This window comes from Battus philenor, unplaced genomic scaffold (genome assembly GCF_028537555.1).
Source record: "Battus philenor isolate CCGP_79_NKW_IND1 unplaced genomic scaffold, ilBatPhil1.0.hap1 SCAF_4, whole genome shotgun sequence".
Classification (NCBI taxonomy): domain Eukaryota; kingdom Metazoa; phylum Arthropoda; class Insecta; order Lepidoptera; family Papilionidae; genus Battus; species Battus philenor.
Window position 1 is genome coordinate 8,418,419 of NW_027181704.1, and position 10,614 is coordinate 8,429,032.

The 10,614-nt window shown below is 31.8% G+C and overlaps 1 protein-coding gene across 1 annotated transcript; it reads right to left on the reverse strand.

The window, feature by feature from the left end:
• Positions 1–2,123: 2,123 nt before the first annotated feature.
• On the reverse strand, positions 2,124–10,614 carry GlnRS (Glutaminyl-tRNA synthetase). Its single transcript, XM_068771572.1, has 12 exons — positions 10,409–10,614; positions 9,926–10,324; positions 9,547–9,664; positions 8,568–8,936; positions 8,310–8,497; positions 7,106–7,332; positions 6,549–6,685; positions 5,842–6,013; positions 4,810–5,047; positions 4,342–4,487; positions 2,689–2,878; positions 2,124–2,233 (listed from the first exon to the last, which is right to left on the reverse strand). Exons 1-12 carry the CDS (start codon positions 10,523–10,525, stop codon positions 2,186–2,188), a joined length of 2,349 nt encoding a protein of 782 aa, XP_068627673.1. The 5' UTR covers positions 10,526–10,614; the 3' UTR covers positions 2,124–2,185.

Genomic DNA, 10,614 nt, shown 5'->3' on the forward strand with positions numbered 1-10,614 from the left:
ATTTTAATATCTTTTTCTCCGGTACATTTTTACTTTATGGGCGTTTTAATACACATCTTTTAACTCTTTAATGCTTTAAAACGATTGCTTTATGCACAATTGTTAAATCAGGTTTATATGTAACAGTTTAATTCATTAATTAAATTTATGAAATCAATCATTTAAGGGAATAAATGCAGCTTCTTTTCGAAAATAAACAAATTCTGATGACGACGCATACAAACAAAAACTATTTTTTGTTTTTATGCGTCGTGACTATGGCGGACGTCAAATAAATGTCGATTCTTTAATCACGGATAAGTTTTAGGACTAATTGATTATCTCCGCATAGACTCAATTTTTAACATAGGCCCACAAAAACTTTCCAGTTATGTTAAATCGCATAATCAGCTATAAAGGCGAGTTTGTAAAATTCATCCACACAGTTCATTGTTTTAGTTGCAGTGTAACATCGTCGACAAGCATCCAGTTGCAGTGTAACATCGTCGACAAGCATCCAGTTGCAGTCTTGCTTAAGTGATTATTCATACATATAGGAAAACAAATTTATTCTATAAGATTTTTGGAAGATAGGTTTAATAATTTCTACACAACGACGGTAAAAATATCTAGAGATTTCTGACAAAGTAATCAAATGACGGATACTATAGCAGTTTAATTAATAAAGAAATTAGACAGATAAAAACGATAATTTCACAACTTTTGTTAATAGAAACAATATTATTATATAATACTTTAGAAGAAAAACCCTATAATCCAATAACCCGATGTACGGCACCAATGCATTAATATGAAGTGTCTTAGAGAAGTTAATGTACAAATGAATGTCTTATCTATGTATATAAGAATACTAATAAATACAATAAAAATAAATAGCGACGCACCGGATTAGAACTAAGAATAAAAATCAGCTTGTTATATCTTTCTCTAGACTCCATAAATTTTGTAAGTTCTTAGTAGATAACTATGTAGGCTACAATACTACGTAGACATACAATACTAAGTAGATAAAATATTACGTAGACATACAGTACTATACGTAGTACTATATGTCTACGTAACAAGTATGGCATACAGTACTACGTAGGCATACAGTACTACGTAGGCATACAGTACTACGTAGGCATACAGTACTACGTAGGCATACAGTACTACGTAGGCATACAGTACTACGTAGGCATACAGTACTACGTAGGCATACAGTACTACGTAGGCATACAGTACTACGTAGGCATACAGTACTACGTAGGCATACAGTACTACGTAGGCATACAGTACTACGTAGGCATACAGTACTACGTAGGCATACAGTACTACGTAGGCATACAGTACTACGTAGGCATACAGTACTACGTAGGCATACAGTACTACGTAGGCATACAGTACTACGTAGGCATACAGTACTACGTAGGCATACAGTACTACGTAGGCATACAGTACTACGTAGGCATACAGTACTACGTAGGCATACAGTACTACGTAGGCATACAGTACTACGTAGGCATACAGTACTACGTAGGCATACAGTACTACGTAGGCATACAGTACTACGTAGGCATACAATACTAAGTAGGCATACAGTACTACGTAGGCATACAGTACTACGTAGGCATACAGTACTACGTAAGCATACAGTACTACGTAGGTATACAGTACTACGTATGCACACAGTACTACTTAGGCATACAATACTACGTAGGCATACAATACTATATAGGCAGAAAATAAATTCTCATATCTCTAAATTACAATGTTATAAATTTAAAAATTAAGTAAACAGTATTTTTGTAATAAAGATTTATACGTGATTAAATGAAGCTTGAGAATGAAATGAGCATCCACTGTATGAAGGATTTCTGTGAAGCAGGTCACAAACAAAAAACCTCAGTGGCGTGTTTGGAACCATAGAAGCGACATATTTCAGGTTGAAGGATACTTTTAAGGATTAGCTCAATTTGATTCTGATTTACCTCAAACTGAACCCTTTTGTCATTTTTCCTATAAAATACAAAAGCTATAACTATTAACGATAATAGTACGTTTTATAGTAGTATAAATAAATGAAAGCTACTATTTCAATGTTATGATTATTAAAAAAAAAACCTTTATATTCAATCTTTTATTTCATAAATAGTGCAAAATTGTAAACAAGTAATAATTAGTAAATTAGTAAATAAACGATTCATTACTTTCCAGTATCTTCTTTTAGAGAAACAGTTCTGTTGAAAACAAGCTGAAAATAAAAAAAAGTTATTAAGATTTAGAAGAGAAAACCTCTTTTTCAATTTGTAATGTGCAAACTATTGTATTAAGTTTAAACAATATAACAATTTAAATGTAAATAGTGGTTGAGAAATGCAAATTAAAGAACTATTTATGACAGGGCTATAAAATTATTGTTAATAATTTTCAAAGATAGTTTCATGTTTTAATTAAAAATACCATTTTAAAATTAATTTAAAAAAATCTTAAATAGTATTTGATAGATGCGACTTTTGAGGTAATTATATAATGGATATTCCTGGTTTTTATTGTTTGTTTTACTAACAATAATGTTAATTTTATTAATGAAATTAACATTATATTTGCTCAAGAAACATTTTTATTATACTAATATCATTTTTAGTATTGCAGATTAATAATAATTCTTCATATTTTTTTCAGAAGGCAAGTGTACACGAGACTTACTTTATCAGAAGTTGTGTCAGGATCAACAGAAAAAAATCCGATTCGTTCAAACTGAAATTTATCGTAAACTTTTGCGGTTTTTATAGATTGGTCAGCAAGAGCGGTGGCAACTTTTAAGGTGTCCTCGCGGCAATCAGATAGAAAACCACCAGGAACTACGCTTGCGTCCTCAGGGTTTTTATGTTTAAATCTGAAATTATAATTTCCTTGCTTTAGTTTTAATATAGATATATGATGAGTCTGGTCATCAGTGTCAGACTTTTAGTACAGTATGCTTGCTAAAAATAAAAACTTAATGTTAAGTTAACTATTCTAATTGTCAAAGAGAGAATTTATGTGAGTTTAAACTTGTCCCTTATGATAGGTTTTTATGCTGCTCGTGAAGTAAAAAAAAATTCGTGTATAAATTTTAACAGTAATATTTTGGTATAGCGGTTGTAGTATTAGTAACATTTTACCAAAATTAATACATCTAAACTATAATACAGAAACGAAATCAATTCTATCAAGATTTTACAAAAAAATCAATGATCTTATAATAATATTATTTATTACTTTGGATTTATATTTAAACAATTATTGAATTAAAAGATACAACTTATTTTATCACCGATACATATATTGTCTGGAGACAAACACAAGGAGTAAAGATTTTATTTTGACGTGAGAGAAAATAATTTTAGAATGATTCCTTGGGATTAATCGCACAACACCATTTAACACATTTCATGCTACGTGGGTCGTATACGGCCCCCGTTGCACCTTCCATTTAGGCCATTTGCAGTTCTCATTGAAAAACAAAGTATTCTTAAAATATTAATTCTAGGGACGAATATAGATAACTTCACATCATGTATGCATGTACTTAATATCATGTATGCATAAACTTAAATCATTAGTAACTATTTTTATCGCTAATTATAGATATACAGCATTGAAAAAGTGTAAAGCATACGTCTTAAACGACTTTTTTTTTTAATTTTTAAAGTGTGGTGTGGTCGTATACGCCTTACGCGACCTAATGGAAAACCTTCAAAAATTGCCATGACGCGGAAAGTGTTACAGGCCCTGACATCAGTCAACAGCAAGTAACTATTAAACGATAAACGCGCTCGTACATTTAATATTGTTTCAAAATTATTTTGTAAGAGGAATGCTACTTTTAGGCTAATAAATAACGACTTAACGGTCGTTAAGAAAGATAGCCATGCCTGGGATGCTTTTCTGAAAAACTGTTTAACAATACAACAGTCACTGTAATACAATTTGTGTCTATTGAAAATATCTGTATACATATTTCATACAAAGGCTAAAGAGCCACCTATCTCGGATCACTTTGGTGCTACCACAAGTTCGCTGGCGACATCAAGAGAGACTAAACAAGAAAACATATTTCCTTTATTTTATCGTCTTGTTGTTTTATTTACTAAATTCATTCAAGAGTTTCCTTTCTGTCCCCCCTTATATGTTATTTTGTACCAACGAGCAATTTATTTGCAAAATATTAATTTCAATGTAAATAAATCAGAATAAGCATCCTTATATTGTAAAATTTTATGTAATACTAATTCTTGCTCAACAGTTATTTTACAGTTATTGTTGGCAATATTTAAATCGTGTTTATTTAATAATATAATGGAAAATCCTACTCACAAGGGTTCATATAATCTAACTTCAACAGCAACAGGATCCGACACCCAATGGATAAAAGCTTTTGGTTTCCCTGCAGCCAGCACAGTTTCCATTATGCATTCTAATTCAACTACTTTACCTGCCTCGTTTTTAATGACTTTCGCGACCTGGATGCAAGAAATAAAAATAATTAATAGTTAATTAGAATAACAATTTATTTTGAAATTAGATTATTTTTAATATAAATTTATTTTTTCATTTAAAATTCTTTTTGTTAACCTAGTGTATGTTGTGGTTACCTGTTTTTACATTTGTCCTATTATTTTTAAATTGCTTTATATTTGTATGGAAATTTTGTTAGCACCCCTCATAAATAAAATTAAAATTTACCATATTATGAATTTTATGAAAATACAACCACAAATTGTAGTGCAGGCCACGCAAACCTACTGGCTAGGAATAGCTAGTATAATAATAAACATTACTAACCTTAATGACATATTCAGAATATCTCAATCCTACAACCTGTGTAGGTGTGAGACGTCGGTAGCCTTTGTCTGGTACTTCTTTAAAGTCAGTATATTCTATATATACTACTTTATTAAAGATAATTTTGTGGGACCCTTTCTCGGGTTCCGTAGGGAAATCCGGCACTGTGTATTCAATAGGTTTTGGCTCTGTATAGTTGGTAATAGTGATCTTTAGAGGCTCAAGAACGACCATTGTTCTGTAAAAACATAATTAATTAATCAAACATTAATTAAATAAACAGACTATTCTATTTAGTCTATTAATTCTATCTAGTCTATTTATATTTCAAGTTGTAATTACTTATGCCATAAGCTATGTAAGCAATGCATTAGAAACAGAGTTTTAAAATATAACACAATTGCGTCTGCTTTTACCGGCATAAAGCAAAAAATGATTTATATAATTTTCCTCTTAAAATAGCAAATGGATATGAACTGCAACGACTTCAGAAATACCCGAATGTTAACCATGAAAAGCTCTTATGCTAGAGCCTCTGTCAAAAAAGACTAATTTTTTTTCTTGACAAAAACCGAATATTATTTTAACATAACAGCTGCAATTGTCTTAGTGTCGTACATGCAATGAAATTAATTGCAAAGAAAAAAAAACTGATAGCATAATTCCACTAATTTTGATCATGAAATTTAAATACTAATGAATTTATTTTGTAGGCTGATATTAAAAAAGTAGTCTACATAAAGGAAATCTCAACCTTAAAACTATAAATGCGTAACGTAAGTAACCACAGTGCCAAAAAGATTTAATAAGAAGAATTATTTAGTATCCTGGATGTATTTCGATATATAATTGAAAAACTTTAGTGTATTACAATACAATAAATTTGGATGATTTGCACATAAATTCTTTGCCTTCAAAACAAGGTTTTTCATAACAAAAACCCCTTACATATCCTTATATTATACATAAAGACGTATAGATAAATAAAATTTTAAAATTTATGGTAAAATACTTCAGTTTACTGTTTCCGACCTTGGTGCAGAGATGTTAAGTACGTCTCTTGCAGCCGCGTCCAGCATGACTGGGTCGACTGCCCCCACAGCCCCAGTGACGCCAAGACCGGCGCAGAAAGAGTTGATAGCCGCAGCTGGCACGCCACGACGACGTAACGCCGTCAACGTATACAAACGTGGGTCATCCCAATCTGAAAATAAGCATGTGTTAAAAATCATAGCAGGTACATTTAATAAAATAAACAATATAATAATTACTGATAATCAGGTGACATCTAAAGCCTATTTATTACTATTTTACAGAATATTAAAACATGTATTCAAATTTCCATAGAAAAGATGGGAAAAGTTTTATAAGATCACATAACTAAGCTGAACAAGCACAATAACATAGTTAACTAAAAAACTGGGAACAGGTTCATATTGAAATTTTATGTTGTAAAGGTAAGAGCGAGAGGTATAAAAACAAAACTTCTAAAAGTTTTGCTGAAGGATTTAAGCCTGTCAACGGTAAAAATTAGCTTATTCCAGAAGGGGCTTCAAAAGCAATACTGATAGAATAACTTAAAGTTGCAAATCACTCTGGTTGGTCAAGGTGTACGTCCTTGCATTGCAAGAGACTAAATCAGCTATGGGGTCATTTTCTCCAAATACCACATACAAAATAATAATTTAAAAAAGTAATAATCTATAATCCACTACAAAAAAAGTTTTTTTTTAACATACCATTTACTACCCCTTCCTCGATGAGCTTAGCTATTTTTCTTTTTGAGACAACAGTATAGTTAACATTTAGACGGCCATATTCCCATTGAACAGGGCAGTAAATGTCCAATGCATTGCATAGCCAATAGTATGATGATCTGAAATTTTACCATAATATTTATTATATTAACTTAAAAATATGCTAATCCAAAGTAAATAATAGAAGCATTGCAGAATTTTCTTTCTAATCTTCTCCAATTATTCTGAATTAATAGTGTACATTGGCTAAAAAATCCTCTCATAAATCTGACAATAGCCACCAATCAACCTGTGGTTAAATCCTGTTGGTTTGCTCCAAAATTGGACATAAATCCCTACGCACAACTTAGGGTAACCATGGAGCAACCATAAGCAACTCGTGAGCTTAATACTTGGACAAAAAATTCAATCAATGACAAAAAAATCACTGTGCTGCATTAGGTAAGTCAAAGTACAGAACTGATATTTTGGAGTGATCCATGTAATATATGATTTTTGGGTTTATTACTAATAAAAATTAACAATTATCAAAGTATTACCTTCTAGACTGAAACTCTTTTGTGCATAATGAATGTGTAATATGTTCAATACTATCACAGAGACAATGAGTATAATCATAAGTAGGGTATATACACCACTTGCTACCAGTGCGGTGATGGGGCATAAACTTAATTCTATAAGCAACTGGATCCTGTTTGCCCTCTTCCAAAGTAATTTTCATTCTAAGAGTTGCATCACCCTCATCAATTTTACCATTTTTCATATCCTGTGAAAGAATTAAATGCATATAATTTAAAATCAATAAAAACATTTAAACCTTTGCAAACCCAACAATCTTCACCATTTTATTATAGTATGTTCTCACAGATTTTACCTGTCGCTTACTGTTTATGGTGAGAAACATGTATCACCTTACTGATGTAAAGTAGTTATGCATTAGTGGATGTATAAAATTAAATTGTAAAATTTTTAAGACCATTCTTTAGCCATATTCTTTACATGAAAAATTCTGTGGCGTGCATATCGCGCGCCACTCAAACACCAAGCTCTTACCCACGTGACCGTCAATCGCATGGCGGCGGCGGCAGTGAAACAGATACATGGCAGATGGCGCCACAGTAGACGCAACGAAAATCTGCATCGCGCTGTTGAGAGTCTCCGCGCTCATTATAAGGGCTAGCGGAGGTGCGGTCAACGCAGGAAGAAGCAACTGAAGATCAAGAAGCGACCGACGAACAAGAAGCAATCGACGAACAAGATACAACCGACGAACTACCGAAGCACAAGAAGCTACCGAAGAACAAGAAGCTACCGTACCCCGACCACCCCCACAATTCTATTAGTAAAAATGTAGAATTTGAAAATGCTTTCTTGCTGTGCTACGTCTGTGAGCTTTATAACACTGTCTTTTGGAGAAAACACAAACCAAAGTGTGATGTTGCATGCATGGCCTGATTTAGACTTCCTATATACCATTATCTTATTTTGTTAAGTTTACTATTGAGGCAGTGAAACTTGATTAAGGATGATACAGGGTGCAGAAGAACACAAAGCACTGCCAAATCACATTCGACATCAGACCGCAAAGAGTTAAATACTTTATAATTTTACCATATAAAAATATCTTAAAAATGGTATAGAAAATATTAACCAGCCAATTTCAAGGTAAATAAACTACTATTAACAAATATTGTATTACTACAAAGGGCAAGAAGTAATGTATACCAAAAATGAATATAGTACCTCAAATAACTGTAAGCTTTCCTCCAAAGGCCGATTCCTCCATGGTGAAGGGGGAGGATTGAATCCTTTAATTTCCTCTGATTTTTGATGGCACACATATGCAAGGTCTTTTTTAATCAACTGCACAGCCCATTCATATAGTTGATCAAAATAATCAGATGAATGAGTGATTTTGTATGGTTTATACCCTGAATAAAATCAATTATATAAAAATTGACAGGTCTATGTAAACACAAACATTTTAAATATAAATATTACCTAACCATTCCACCATGTCTTTTATGCCAATAAAAAATTTCTCTTCTTCTTTTTCTGGATTTGTATCATCATATCTTAAGAAACAAAGGCCATCATGAGCAGCTGCATAGCCAAAGTTTATATTTATGGCCTTAGCATGTCCTATATGAAGGATTCCATTTGGCTCAGGTGGAAACCGTGTTCGTACTTTTCCTGAAGTTATTTTTAAATGTTCTTCAAGTAACCTTTTTGTGTTTGATGTTACAACATAACCATCTGACTTGTAATTTTCTCCAGGAGCATGAAATGGTAATTTCATCATTAAATCTTTCATTGATACTGCACCTCCAGTTATTACAGGTGATTCAGTTTTTTCTGATATTTTATCATCTGTAATATAACAAATAAATATTGATGTTTGTACTAAAAGCCATGTAAGTTGGCACTATAATCAATAGTCATTTATTAGGGGGACTAGAAAGTAATGTTGTGTCTGTCAACATATTTTACAGAAAAACTGATTGATTTTACTGCTCCGGCATTGAAAATTTGTATATTAGATGGCAAAAGGTTGTTGACAACAAAGGTGAATATATTGTTAATTAGAAATAAAAACTTGTTAAAAATGTAGTTGTGTGAATTTAACTTAAGAAAGCAACATTGCTTTCCTGTCCTCCTAATATGAACAAACAAAAAATCCATTATTTCTTTATACAAATATGCTACATCTATCAATAGGGCATCTAAGTACCATCAAGATGTCTATCTTAAGCATCAAGCAATTAAACTCGAACTTGTACGTGTTCCAGCTTAAAGGTGCCAATTGTTAGTGATTACTAGACTATTGAGAACTAAAGTTGATTTATAGGGAAAAATACAGATTTTTTTAATGTTTGATATAACAAGAATATAAAACGCAAAATCTTATGTAGCAGTACACTATTATAAGTTACTTAACATGTAAAACATAATTTTTTGTACCTCTGTCCTTTTGTCTTACCTTTTTGATCATCTTTTTTAATTTTCTTAGCACCATCCTTTGGTGTTTTTGATTTTTTTTCAATTTTAGGTACTGGTGCTAAATCAGCCTCTGTTTTTGGACCTAATAAGTCCAAAATCTGTAATTTTTTTGGTAAGTAACATATATCATAAAGCAAAAGCATTTAAGTACAGAACTTCATGATTTAAATGATTTATGAAAATTTTATTTTCACTATATTTTTTTCATTTTTTTGAGACAAGTAAAAGACAAATATATGGTTTAACAAAGTCCACATGCATAGAAAAATATGACAATCTAACATTTTTAGTCTTTAAGTATGTAGTCTGTGTCCACAATTAATAGTATTCCCTTATTACTATTGATATGAATTTCATACCTGTATATCTACTTCACTTTTAATAGCTTTTCCATCAGCCCATTGTAGCTCAGTTCTCACAGCTTGCATTATAATACCAGAGTTGAATCTATACCTTTTTTCTAATAGCTCTTGTTTATACTTGGCCATATGCTTTTCAACAGCTTGCTCAATTTGCTCTGGTGTTATTAGAATGTCAATACCACAAGCTAACTCAAACTTCGCAATGTCAACAGAAGTTTCATTAACTGAGTTGAGAAGATACTCAAGAGCAGCATCAACACGCAAAATCGAGTCTAATTTTCCATCAGCTATATACGTGCAAATTAATGAAAATTTGTCAGCAATCTGTGGTTTGATTTTAGTCGCCAAATGATATAGCAGCATTCCCGCACTCGACGGCGCTTTTTGGAGATCGACCTACGACAATACACATTTTCATGACATGTATTTTTTTAGCAATTTACTTTAACAATAACAACAATTATTTTTTCCTTTACTAACCTCTTTCAACGCGGCAAGTAGTAATTTTGTAACGTTAGCATTTTTTAATGTTTCCTTTGCTTTTTGTTCACTTAAACCTAATAACTTTAACTTATCAATAGTTTCTTCCGGAGTCATGTTGACTATTCTTATCTAACACTTTAATTCACTAATTAAAAATTACAATTAGATTTTCACTTTCAGCATTGACGTTAACATCTGCTTGA

What these genes read in the sequence shown, in the direction of transcription:
- GlnRS (XM_068771572.1), bottom strand. Translation starts at nt 10,525, where the DNA reads ATGACTCCGGAAGAAACTATTGATAAGTTAAAGTTATTAGGTTTAAGT. An exon ending in AAAGTGAAGTAGATATACAG is followed by an intron (nt 9,665 to 9,925) that starts GTATGAAATTCA and finishes AAAAAATTACAG; the next exon opens with ATTTTGGACTTATTAGGTCC. An exon ending in AAAGCTTACAGTTATTTGAG is followed by an intron (nt 7,333 to 8,309) that starts GTACTATATTCA and finishes ATTCTTTCACAG; the next exon opens with GATATGAAAAATGGTAAAAT.